The sequence below is a fragment of the Chiroxiphia lanceolata genome, chromosome 10, assembly GCF_009829145.1.
Source record: "Chiroxiphia lanceolata isolate bChiLan1 chromosome 10, bChiLan1.pri, whole genome shotgun sequence".
In the NCBI taxonomy this organism is placed as follows: Eukaryota; Metazoa; Chordata; class Aves; order Passeriformes; family Pipridae; genus Chiroxiphia; species Chiroxiphia lanceolata.
Window position 1 is genome coordinate 8,491,649 of NC_045646.1, and position 14,037 is coordinate 8,505,685.

The 14,037-nt window shown below is 38.3% G+C and overlaps 1 protein-coding gene across 1 annotated transcript in view; it reads left to right on the top strand.

Moving 5' to 3' along the window:
- The window catches only part of ATP11B (ATPase phospholipid transporting 11B (putative)), a 64,976-nt gene that overhangs the window by 42,018 nt on the left and 8,921 nt on the right, over positions 1-14,037 (top strand). Inside the window, 3 exon segments of the mRNA XM_032698508.1 lie at positions 1,979-2,044; positions 2,338-2,441; positions 3,089-3,254. Coding sequence (XP_032554399.1) covers positions 1,979-2,044; positions 2,338-2,441; positions 3,089-3,254 — 336 coding nt within the window.

The window sequence follows — 14,037 nt, forward strand, 5'->3', positions numbered from 1 at the left end:
ACTTCAGAATTGCTTTGTAAATGTCCACAAGGCAGGAACAGACTTTCTCCGTTGTATTTAGTAACAGCTGTTTAGTTTGGGGAATTGACAGATGCCCTTTGGCTTCTCATGTGATATGACTTCAGATAAATTCTAAGACTGTGGGGTTTTTTGTTACTCTGCCTTCTGTGTTTGCTAAAAGGTGGTTATTGGAACTGGTAGGGCTGTGTGTTGCAGTAAAATATCTGCAGTGCTTAAAGTTTCTTGCAAATTTAACGTGTGAGTGAAAAAGCCAAAATTAAGGGCAAGAGAACCTAGTGTACTGCTGGAGTAAGAAGTCCTCAAGAAGTGGTCACCTGTGCAAATCTGTGATACAGGGTAGTGTTAGTGCAAGGCCTCACATTTCCGTTCCAGGTTCACGGTTTGGAGCACAGCAGAATAGAGGAGACTGTAAATAATTTGTTAATCCTGGTGTTTGTTAGGCTTACCTCAACCCATTATGCAACTACTTGATCTTTTAGTTCTTTTTTCTCCCCCCTTTTTCATGCTGTGCATGTCGTCAGATATTGAAACCTAACAGGCAAATGGTAAGAGTTTAGAAGAGGAGGAGATACAAAATATTGTATCTGTTACTTCATAGGATTGAAGGATGCAGCATCCGCAGTGTAAATGTGTTCAAAAATAAAATGGTGGCAAGAACCCGTTTGTGTTTTGTGTTCTAACTCTCTGACCATTGAGAGCAGTGTTAGCAAAGACACTTTCTTTCACAGGTCACTCAGGAGCAGTTTAATTTCACTTTTAAGGTTACTATTGCAGCAGTTAACAACCAGCACGTCGTGACAAGTAAATCAAAGGTTTCGGAAGACGTGTTTTAACAAAGATCTTTAAAATTATCAGTAAATCCAGACTCACGGCTGCCTCTATTTTGTACTTTGTGTATAGACAAGAAAAGCAGTTGTGAGATCTGTCATCAGGTTGTTGGGATTTTTCTGTCAGAGCTCTGTAACAAGAACTACAACTGTGTGAATCCCAGTTCCGTGCCTCTGTGCCGTACTGACACATCAACTGTAGGATGACTCTGCCTGTCTGCATGTGGTACCTTCCTCCTTGCTTGCTTAGTCTGCTACCAGGAAATACAAAGTTGAGGATTTGGTCATTGTTCAGTTTGTCAGTGGCAAAAATAGCTGCAAAATAGCAACATTTTCTGTTTCAGCACCCAGCCTGCTTCCAGGAGCAGAGCAGTTGGACCTGTTGTAGAGTGGCAGCTCTGTGTGAGCAGCATGTGTGTAGATAGATACAACCTCAGCATCCCTGTTTGGTTGTCAGAGCTGAGATTTTATTGTTGTAGACCTTGTTCAGAGTTTTGATAGTTAAATTTTCGTGCACAAGAGAATACAAAAGTGACAGATTAAGTGTTTCAGAGTGGAAGCTTATTTTTGGGTTTATTAGCCTTGAAACAAAGTGTCTTTTCCTTAGAATTTTCTTTGTAAAATGCAATGGCACCATTATTTTGAATTGTAAAATTGTGCTTGGGGTAAAAAGTGAACCTTCAGGTGATGCTGCATGTTGGAAATTATCTGAAAATGTTTAAACTCAAAAGTGTTTTGCACTTATGTGAAAATGAATACCTTCCACCCAGTATTTCCTTTCTATTGGATGCTTATCAAAACTGATCAAATTGATATCTTCATCTTCCTATCATTTCATATTACTATTTTGAACTTTTTTCATATTTCATGTAGCCTTTGTGGTGATTTATTTTGAACCAATAAGAAAGATGACTTCTGGGTTGTTAATTTTGCTCTTGTCATAAGCTGTATTATTTTCCTGGTAGTTTGTCTTGTATCCTCCTTGCTTTTTCATGATAATAACTTGTCACAAGCTTATGTCCACAGACTAATTTCTTTAGTGTAGTTGACTTGAGAAGAATATTAACTTACTGTGAACACTCTTAATTGATTTTTTTATCTTCCATGATTTTTCCTTGCCCTTTTCTTAGATGTTTGGAAACTGGACATTTGGTACTTTGGTCTTCACCGTTATGGTTATAACTGTCACAATGAAGGTATGATATTGCACAGACTGCTCTCTGTGTTTGGAAATACAGGCAAATATGTAATAAAGCAATAATTTAAAATTGATTCAAAAGTTACACAGAAGTAATTGATTCTTGGGGATTCCAGATAAGTGACTTTTACATTTAGTTTCAATGGTCGTTAAAATGTTTCTCTAGTTTTTGTGTGTCACAACAATGTTTATGTTTGGGCTGGAAGTTCATAAGTATGTTCAGACTGGTATTTATAATTTTCTGTGAAGTTGGTGAAAAAAGGAAGCTCACTGACATTATCTCTGTTTTAGATGGCACTAGAAACTCACTTCTGGACATGGATAAACCATTTCGTTACTTGGGGATCCATTGTATTTTATTTCATATTCTCCTTGTTTTATGGGGGAATTATCTGGTGAGTGATTCTTTTTTTCCCCCTTTCTGTAGCACATAAGATCAATGAAACTATGAAAAAACACTGTAGGATTATCTTGTACCATCATGTTCTGAATTTTATGACAGGTTTTTTAAAAAAAAACCAACAACCTAGAGCAGCCACTTTCTTTTGGTGATCCTTTTAAAAATTTGAGCAGTACTGCTACACTGTCCTGTGCTCAAGGACAGACAGGGCTTGTCTCTGTCAGCCTGTGACTATGAAGGCATTTTTGCTCATAAGACGTAGATAGGTTCCCAAAGGTGCTATGTAATAGGTAAATATTTGCAACAGAAATAAAGATGCTGGGTTTGAATCAGTGAAGGGGGGTATTTTGCTTTGTATTTTTGGGGTCTTGGGGGGATAGGATGATGGTTTATTTCCTGCAACACAATTTAAAACTAAATCAGAACCTTTCCCTCCAAAGTTAAGTACCCTCCCTCCCCAGAGTTTCTTTGCAGGTCAGGTCCAACATGTTGCTGGACTTGTACATGGGCACCATCAGTTGTGACTCTGCATCCTGAGAGACTCAATGCCTGATGTGAAATAGATACACTTGAGACAGCCTGTGCTGTACTTTTGTTTCTAGAAGTTTCTTTTAGTAATTGCCACTTCTTTTAACTTTTCAGGCCATTTTTACATACCCAGGACATGTACTTTGTATTTGTTCAACTGTTGTCAAGTGGTTCTGCTTGGTTTGCCATAATCCTCATAGTAGTTGCTTGTTTGTTTATTGATGTTGTGAAGAAAGTGCTGTACAGACATCTGCAACCAACAAGTACTGAAAAAGCTCAGGTAATACTATGCTTTTGTATCCAGCTTGACCAGTAGTTATCCTCTTACATTGCTGTCGTGTGTAATGCATAGAAGTGTTCTCATTTCAGAATACAGTTGTTAATTTAAAATTACAAAAGTGAGGACACCATTTTACAAGGCAGTAATGTTTATGTTTAAGTATTTGATGATAATAATAAGAACAGAATTATATATGAAGAGGTCACTCAGTCATTTACATCTCAACTTGCAGCTGTATGAGAAGATCATACTGCACATATTTGTCCTGTGTTAAAGACGGTAACTTATTCTCATTTTTGTCTAGGTATTTGAAGCTGCAACTGTAATTGGCATGGAATAGTTCTTAAAATGTGATGGAAACAATAATTTTAAAAATTACTTTAGTAGGATTTTTTTAATTAGTATTTCTTAAATCTTGATCCCATTATACGCTATATATTTGATTGTTGATCCTGTAATTAAAGCTAATTACCCATGTGGCAGTTCCACAGGTTCATAGACGAGGTCTAGAGATGTGCTGTGATAATAGAATCTCTCTTTTGCCTGACACAGGCTACAAAGAATCCTTTAAATCATTCTGTTGAAATTAGACTGTCTTTTAGGTAAATATCTCATCTCTGAGTGTTGTCTTCTTTTTAGTGATAGTTAGGGAGAAGTCATCCTGACCCATTGTTCTCATAGTGAATCTCTCTCTCTGGTTTCAGTTTCCAGCATCTCATCTTTTTAGACTTTTTCTGCTAAACTGAGAAGCCTTCTGTTACAGTGTTTTGTTTATTCACAGTTAGGTTTGCGATCAAGGTTAGTTTGTGATCAGTTAGGTTTGTTCATTTTCACACTAACAGGTAGACTGGACTTGTATCTTTTGTCAAAAAGGTTGTTTTACAGTCTTTTCATGATTCTTGTGTTTCTCTTGTAATCTTCAACATTCTCATTTTGGATTTCACCAGTGGACAGCATATTCCAGCACAGCAGACATCAGTGCCAAGTATGGAAATAATGAATCCCCCAGCTGTATTCAGTTTACAGAATAGTATACATCAATAACCTGTTGTCTTCTGCATCTTCTACTCATCTGCAAGTGCTGGTGTTGGTTTCTTTCAGGTCGTTGATGAGAGGTCAAACAGCACAGGGCCAAAAAGCAGTGACAGTGAATGAAGAACCCAGTTGACAAAGATATTCCATACACAGCTATGGTCTGAAACCTCTCAGCAGCTTTTAGTCCATCTGTGTGCCAGATTGATTTTGTGGTGTCCTAGTTGCTTAATCCAAATTACTCTGAGCTCTGTGCCATGCGGAAGCCCGACTGCATTACATCAGTGCTGTTATCTTTAGCATCTAACCTTGTAATTACTTTGATGTAAGTGCATGTTGATTTACTTAAATTATATTACCCTTCTAATTTGTGTGTTTAAAAAAAATCCGTGTGAGGCATTCTCTTACTTTGCCTCAGATCAACATCATCCTGACAAGCCTATTGCTGTCCAAAATATCCCATTATTCCCTTTGCAAAACTGGAATATTAGCTGCTTTTTTCTGTCTCAGAATTTAGTAGCTAAAAGTCAAGGTAAGTAACCACTAGCTTTCAGAAGACTCTTGAGTTAGGCTTGATAAGACTCTGGATTGCACACTATTGCACTTCTTGGATAAAGGGTCTGATTTAAGAAAATGCGATACGTAATGATACTTACCGGTCTTTTCTTCTTGAAAAACTAGTGGCACTATTTATCAAACACTCCCTTTCCTTCCTTCCTGTGCATCAGCTGTTGCTGTTTGGCTTTGTATCGGTGTGGTTGTGAGGTTTCTCATGTTCCTGAACTGCTGAATTTAAAACCCAAAAAGCCACATGATTTTTCCCTGCCTTTATCCATATACTTCTTGCTGCATTCTTTTGCTTTCTGAATCAATTCTAAAGAATTTCTGGGCTCAGTTTACTTCCATGAAGTTGTGTTGTCAAGGACACAGTAGGGCTTCTTATTTTTAAAAAGGAATCGTGATGAATGTCTAACATCTTCCTGTGGCTATAGCTTGATTCCTAGCCATGGGGATTTTGCTTTGTGCACTCTCCCATTAGGTTTGGTTGGTTGGGGGTTTCTTTGTTTGTTTTTTTCTGCTCCCTTTCTACATTGCTTTGACAGAGTCAGCAGTAGGGTGTATGTTTACCTAAATACTGTCTTTTTTTCTGAAAACTCTTAAATTCCTGATGCTGCAATCTGATTTGACCAGAAATTATTCAGCAGCGATCCAGTGTTTCTCTGTGTGTGTCTGATAGTGAATCATAGTTAAAAATGTATTTATGAAAAGAAAACACCTCTTGTTCCTTCTCAAGGTTTAATCTTTTGAGATTTTCCCACTCTGACTTTTAATGGGACGATCAGCTCCATTGAATTTCATTTTCTGTTCTTGAAGCGAGAAGGAAGTACACAAATAAATGAAGAGGAGCAGATGATCAACTTAGCATTCTGTCCCTTCTTGACAACATTTGTGCTTCTTCATTATATGTGTTAAAGTTCTAGTAAAATTTTTCTTTCAGTTCAAGCAAGGAAGAGATTCTAACTTTGAGATAGAAAGAGTTGGAGAATGTCTTTGTCCCAAATGCGAGGGTGCTGACTAATGCTGATGACTTCTGTGGAAGTCATCAAAGAGCAATTAAAGAGTCATTAAGGAGTAAATATGGAACTTGTATACTGCTCTATTAAATACTGGTTTTCATAGTGCAGATGCATTCTGTGTCTAGCTGAATATTTTTAATTATTTTAAATTGCAGGACTGAATCAGTATATTTTCATATTGGGGGAAAGAAAAAGTTTACAGTTACTACATTTTTATCATGGTGAGATAAATTATTATTGAACTAGTCACTTGTTTTTAAATTGCAGCTATTTCAGTTATTTGTTTCTGACTGCCATCATTTAAATTCTAAACTCTTCCCAGCAGCCCTGTGCAAACACAGGTTCCTCAGCTGAAAATGAAACACTTGCCTCTATTGGTTTTAATTTTTCAGATTCCAAGAACATGTTAGTTGTGCATCTTACCTGAGTTACTGCTCTGAATTCACTGTATCGGTAGGCATCTGCCTTACCCTACTTATATATAAGGAACCGGATTTTATCTTTTTGTTAGTATAAGGTCATAGCATCAATATTCTGTCTGTCTGATCAGTCAGATGTTACATGTAGCAAAGTTATTAATAAGGAAGCAGAGAAATGTAACTGATATGAGAAACACTTGATAAACTTTTAAATGTAAATGTTGTTCTGTCACAGCAACTTATATCTTGCCCTTTCATTTTGGGAAATAAGCATATTAAAATTTGATAGGCAAGTATGAGTTCATTATTATAGAGGGATGAATTTTGGTTAACTTTACCTTCCTTAATGCACTTAAGGTGAATGTGTTACTTTATTTTATTTTTGCTGTGTTCCAAGGGCTTTTGCTGGCCTAAAGAAAAGCCATCTTGTGTTTTGTCTGGGGTCAGTTGCCCTAAGTAGCTTGTGGGCAATTTCTCACTGTAGGTCTGTTACAGAATCATATAGGAGGAAGTGGACAGCAAGGTAAATGTGAATCAAAATATAAATCTTGGGTAAATATACATCACAGCACAGTTGAGGGGAGAAAGTAATGCAGAATAAAGCACGGATGTAGAAGTGTATAGAAGTGTATAGGCCTTTTTTCTCAGTACTGAAAGCACAAGTACATTAAGATTGGTCCTACCAAACAGTAACTGGCTGTGATTATCCCAGGAGCTGTCTTGAAGGTACCAGGCTTGTGTTCTGTATATGATGTGTATTACACTTAAATAACAATGTGTTGTCCTGTGTCTTTCTCTTAGAAAATTACTGCTGCTACTTACTGACATGTATGTTCCATCCCTTCTCTGTCCAATTGTAGATGTACTCCACAGAGTTGCTTTAAGTGACGAGTTCATCGCACTGCAGCCATTGTCCAGGGCAAGGACTCAGCTGAGCAAAATTAGGTAGAGTAGGAGGGACAGTTCCTCATCAAACTCTTATGCATGCTGAAGGTGAACTAACCAGTGCTGAGAGAGATGGGAAGAGGCATGAATATTAGTGGGTTGAGAGGGCAATACCTGTAGTGCAGAAACATTCAGTTCGGTTATTTCTTGGCTTTGCTCTGTGTTTTTTTGAGCCAATGCTTCTCCTAAGTAGCATGTGTTGGACGTGCTTTTCTTTTTAGGAAAAAACATCCCTAGCATGATGCTCAACTTTCAGAATACAGATCTAGCTGTTCGTGCATCCATTGTTAAATAATCATAGTTTCTAGCATGGTTATAATGCTTTTAATTTCTTATGTAAAAATTAACAGTGCTTTTTGCATGCTGGATAATTTCAGCTTCATGAGGCCGTGACAGGAAAATCCATGTATTTCAGGCAGCAGTTTCTTGCGAGTTATTTGTCCATTTTAATTTGCTTTTCAATTGTGTTTGAAAGAGCGGAAAATGTTTTAAGCTTGGGTGCTTACATACCTTGTGCAGCTAAGGCTTTTTGTGTTTGTTTTGTGCAGCTATAAAATGAGTGTTGTTTGTTTTCAATGTGTGTAGATACATATTCCTAAAGCATTTGGCTACAAAGTCCCAGAAAATTATTCAAAAAAAGATCAAAGTGTACATGTGTCTGTGTAGGTAAACATGATTCTGAAACTCTTCAAATGCACGACTTCAGCACATGAAATGCTGTCAAATGCTGATTCTCTTTTGTAAGACCTAAGCATTCAATATGCATCAGCAGCGTCTCAACCGTGTTCACTCCCATCATTATATACTTCTATAGTCCACAGCAGAATTAAGGCAAAGATCTGATTACTTTTAATATTTTTAAGATGACTTGTTGTTAAAAATGTGCAAATAGGTGATACATTTTTGGGACTTAATTGCCGTTTTATTGAACCAAAAGAGAGAGAGTTTTGTATTTCCTCTGAGAGTGCACTACATCTTTACAAGGCAAAATTTGAAATGGCCATGTGTTTGGCTGTTAGTGGCCCCACTCTGAAACACATCACCTTGGATTTCCAAACACCCAGGGAGGTAGTGGTGGGGTGGTTTAGTTTGTTTTGTTTTTAATTCAGCACTATTTAAAACAGGCAAAGTACTGTATGCTAGTAAATGATTTAACGTTAGTAAACTTAATAACTGCGTTGGGAATTGCTCTGCAAAAGCCTTTCAAGTTAGCTTTTAAATTTCTTGGTTTATCAGTGTCATCTAAATATGTTACTTTGGGCAAATATATTTCCAGTAAGTCTCTGTTTCTCAGTGAATTATTAGAGTGAATTACGTGGCGCATCATATCTACACCAAAGGTTTTGTAACAGAAGATTCTGTTAAATTTTCCAAAACTAAACACATTTTTAAGGGTTTATGCAACTGGATAGTCAAATCAAAATAAAGCTGTCTAGGAGTGCAGCCCTGTAGTTACTATAGGCTAAACCAGGAGAATCTTGCCTCACTTGAGATGATTTTCTTCATATTACAACTTAGGGAAGGGGTTGAAAAAAATGGGAAATTTGTTTTGTCCGTGAGTAACAAATGATTATACAAATCCAATTCTCTTGTATGTCAGAATTTTTACATTTGAGCATCTAATAATACCTGAAATCCAAGCACTGAGTGCCTTATACTATGGAACTGAACTTGTAAGTGCAACAAGAAACAAAAAGGACTTGAGTTTCTCTGTTCTTTATTCTGTCTTTGGACAAAGTTCAGAAGCAATCCTGTGGATCCTTACCTAAAATAGTAAAAAAGGAAGAACAGTTAGTAGACAGAAACTGCTCACTTCACTATACTAAATAAAGCCTATTTAGAGTGAAGACCACGGGTTAGTTTCTGTGGTGTCAAGGGCAGCTATTTTCCTGAAGCAGTAGGGCAGAAAAAGCAAGGAAACTGTAGGAGCAGGAAACAAAACAGCTGCTCGGTGAATATGTGGCTGTGAGCAGCTAATCTGTCACACCTCATTTGTACATGCCCCCCCAGCAATCGCATCCTTTGTGATGCAGAATGCATGTGGGTTGATGAACAGACTTTGGCAGTTTTCTGTTTGTAAATATGTATTAAAATCCTCAAAAGGACCATAACTCCAGGTTAGACCGGTATGCCTTGTTCTGCCAATGTGCTTACTGTTCTGTTGAGATACAAAGGAGAATCCCTTTATGAATGCAAATTAAAAGACAAGTATGATGTTATAATAATTTTTTTTATGTCTATAGGCTTCACAGTGTGCAAAAAATGTTCAAGTTGTATTGAATACATTTGTGATGTAGAGTTAGAAGTTTTGAAGGGAGCCTTCTAAGTGTTCATGTGAATTCCTGTGAGTAAGAATTGCAGTCTTGTGTGTTAAACTTTTGCCTCTGAACTTTATTATCACTTTTGTAACTTGGGATGAAAAGGAAATGAGGCAGCAGAGCTCAGGTGCAGGTGTTTTCCTCAGCTGGAGTCTGGCTGAGCACTGCTTTCCTCCATGGCTGTCTCTCCTGTCTTAGAATATGTGAAATATGTATCTTATGGGACTTACTGGGTCCCATTGTAATCTCATTCCATTTTTTTATTTGTAAATAAAGTTTTGTGTCTGCATGTATGTCTAACATGTCTCTTTGCTTTATAAGAACTGTCAGAACTCTTAAGCCACATGTGAGAAGTGTTGCTCGGACAGATGTTTTACTTCTGCTTGCTGATGGGATTAACTGTGTTATAGAGTTTTTACCTCTGGACAGTGTGTTAGGAGCTACAGGGAAATGTCAAACACAAGAAAGGGGTCTATTTACAGAGAAGGCTGTCAGTGCATAATGGTGTATCCGGGAACTCTGACTGTAGCATGTGCCTCATACAGCCAAGCCCTGTTCATTCCCCATCTACAGGCCCATGAGTCTCTTGTTGCCTGGTTTTCCCCTTCATCTCTGTCCAGATCTGCTCTGTCTCCAGAACTCCTGGCCCTGGCTTTAAGCCCTTTATTACTTGTTTGTATTTTAACTTAGTTCCTGTTTCATAGGATTCTCCTCCTGACAGTTTTCAGATCTGACCCAGCCCAGCTGTGTCAAGTTGAGAGCAGACAGGTCTCTGTTCCTTTTACAGCATGTTTCTGTAAGGAACGTGAAATTCCAAGAGGACTATCCAAGTGTGAGCACACTAGTGAGGTGTACTAGGACACCTTAATAAGGTAAAATTTGATCAGGGGTAATCTCTTCCTTTACAGCTTTGTACATTTGTTAGCATACTCTTGTGCTGATCCATTGGCTATCCATAGAATCTATCACAAGAGGAGGGAATAAATGAGAAAAAAATGCACCATTTGTATTTGTCTTCAGTCACAAAAGTGCACATATTACTTACCTGAAGATACTTTTTTCTGATGACTTTGAATAGTGAAGTAATTTGGCATTTGTAGATTTATTTGATTCAAAGAGTAGAAAACTAGAGAAGTGTTGAAAACATACGTGCCAGGCAAGTTGTTAGATGTGAATATTCTTATATTGTAAAATTTTAAAGCTAATTGTTGGGATTTGTTATACAGTATATTAAGGGTTAAAGACAGTGAGCTTTACAGTAGAGAGCAAGTTGTAACTCAGCTGTGGAATAGTAATAATCATTTCATACATTTTCTGAAATGTCCATGTGGCATCAGACATGTTGGCAGCAAGACCTGAGCTTGGTAAGATATGCTGCAGTGCTCCTAACTTGGTGTACAGGATTAAATACATTTCCTGTTCCACAAAGTCCCAACTGCATATCTCAGTGGAGTTGAAATGTCCATCTTGTGGTGCGTAGAATAACCTGTAATAAGGCAAACAAACTGAAACGGTCCTTTCTGTTAGAAGGGGGAAAAACAAATAAAAGTGCAAAATCTAAAAATTTGAAACAGATTTCAAATTTGTTGGGTTTCCCCCTTTCGTACTCTGTGGTGCACAAAGAGACAAACTCTTCTGATATTTGTGCGCTGAGAAACTGCCTTTGATCCACGGATTAACGTGAAGAAATTGCCTCTTTACCTTGTAAACATGCCTTGTTCTCTCAAGAGCAGATCTGGGAAATGCAAGTTCATATGCCAATGGTAACTGTTTTAAAGCAATGCAGCGTGGTGCTTCATGAGATTTGTTGCTTTTCTGTCCTTCTAGATGGAAGAAGATAAGGGTTCAGTCAGCTCAGCAGGTGACTTTGCTGAAGGCAGGCACAGAGGGGAGGACAATAGGCAACTGCTAGAGCCATCTAGCCTGCCCGACAGTCCTCATGTTCACTAGGTAGTACTCCCACTCTACCCTAATGTGTGTGTATATATATTTACATATCTCATATACAGTCATGGAGCCATTCCAAAATACCCATATTTTTGGCATCCACAAGAAATTTGCATCATAGTATGATTTTTTTTTTCTTTATCAAGCTGATCATTCTGCACTTCAGTTGCTTTTTCATTTATTACATCAAACGGGCCATTATCATATAAAGTATTATGTTTATTGAGATCCCAGATCTTACCTTATGAAAATACTTTATTTGCAGCCAGTTATACTAATATCTTGTATTTCTCTATACTCTTTTTTTTTTTTTTTAAGCATTGTCCTCTCCTGCCTTGTGTTTCCAAAGGGTGTGTATTAGGTTTCAGAGACATTACTGCCTTGCCATGCCAAGGTTTACTGTGGTATAAAACTATGATCATAATTGTCCTCCACAGGGAGAAAAGTAAGAAGAGGGATTCGTGTGTATCTTCCTTCCAGGTAGTGGATATAATATAACAATCTGTGTTCATCAGGCAGGAGCTCACCCAGTGTTACTTTACACTGAACTCTGAAACTGATGAAACAGAATTGTTGTTTCCAGGCTTATGTAAGGTCACATATGCTGTTGGGGTTTTTTTAAATTATATTAATGGTTCCATAATGGTAGTTGAAGCATGGTCCTAGTTTTTCTGTATCTAACTAGTGAAGAATAAAGGAAGTAGCAGCCCTGCAAAATCATAGCTGAGGCTTCACTCTTTAGAAACAAGTTTGGGTTACTCTTGGTTCTTCTTTCTCACAGTCTTTGAACTATATGTAGGACTGCTAGCTCTCAGCAGATTCTAGGGAAAAAAATTGTCTGGTTCATCTGATCCTACGTAAAAAACCTCTGTAATGTGACCTTTTGAAGTAACTTTAAAGGTGTTAACTTGTTCTGCTTCAGGATAATGGATGGACTAAATATTCTTTTTGAAATCCTAAGTGTAGGAATGCTGGGAGTTACTGTTGTGAACACAACTGTGAAGATCACTGCCGTGTGCAGCAGGGAGCTTGTCTGCTGACCTCCAAACAGGAATTCCTTCTGCTCTGTGTATTCCTTGTCTGATAACTCTGTGAGCACAGTCTGATGGGGCTGTGAAGGTCATGTTTGCTGGTACTGCAGTGCTGCAAATTGTGCCATTCCCGATTTTCTGTGAAAGTACAGTTGTGACCAGATGTGATGGCCATCAAATGAGGGTGTTCAGGGACTCAGACTCTCTTGAGGTGTGTTTTGTTCTGTTTGTGTTTTAACCAGAACCCCTTTTAGACCTGTGGGTTGCAGTGCTTCTGCTCCTGTCTCTCAGGAGTTCATTGTCATAATAAATGTTCCTTTTGTGTCCCCAAGACCTCCTAAATGAGTGTGAGTTAGTGTGTGTTCTGCCTGTGCTCATCCATGGCCTCCCTGATGCAGCATCCACAGAATCCAGGGTTCCAGTTTTTAGAGCTTTCTGTATGTTCAGACAACTGTTGACTGACAGTCCTGTGGGCATCACGTTGAGCAGAGTGATGGGAGGGTCTGGAGGGACCATGGGGAATGTGGCACAGAGCTGAGGAAGGGACAGACATGGGGAAAGATTCGTGGAAAACCAGTGTTCCCTCCGTGCCCTACCAGTGGGATTTTTCTCTTGGATTTCCAATGCCTCATTTCTGTTGCTTGCCTCTTCTTTGTTATGTGGGAATTGTTCTGTTATGAAGCTGTAAATGTGTCCAGCTGCCTATTTTGGGGGATTAGGAAGGATTGTGTCCACTCACAGTAAACCATTCCCACAGGGAACTCTGAGGTTCTTTGCTTTTGTTGCAGTGTTCACCAAGTGTGAATGTTGTGCAAAAAATTGGGGTTAGAAACCAGAGTTCAGACAACAGTCAGTGACCTTTGGTCATGCTGTGAAAAGCTGTGGGAATCTCTTAAGTGAACTGTGTCCTATCACACACTAAGATGCCTCCTCCCAGAATCTTCATTCAGTGATGTGAGGACAGGATAATGGATGCTTAAGTCTGTGTGTTCAATATTTGTTTGACAGGATGCCCTCATGGAGAGTTTCAAATTAAATTAAAAAGTGTCCCCACACTCCACATTCACATTCTTATTTCCTTTTGGAAAGGTTACTGGAGTCAGTTTAGGCTCTTCTCTCTAGAAATGTAAGATTTCAGGGAGATTTCGGGTTGCTGCAGTGGCTGGTGTGCAACAGTGCTGTAAAGGAGCACACTGGTTGGTGGCACTTACACCCATACATCTCTCTTACTGCCTTTTTTTTCCCCCTTTATTCCTTCTATCGCTTTTTTTTCTCACCTACAGAAAATCAGCTGCTGAAAGTTTATTATGCTAATATTGAATTATTCTTTGTGTTGGCAATGAACATGACTGAACCTTTCTGACATCAGCCTTGTTTGCATTTGGATAACAATGTTTGTAAAATCAGGAATGTGCTTTTGTTCTGTACCAAGCCAAGGGTATCTATGGTAGTGAAAATCTGTAAATTATTGTAGGAAGTTGCATTCCACACTTCTTGAGGAAAAAGTATACAAA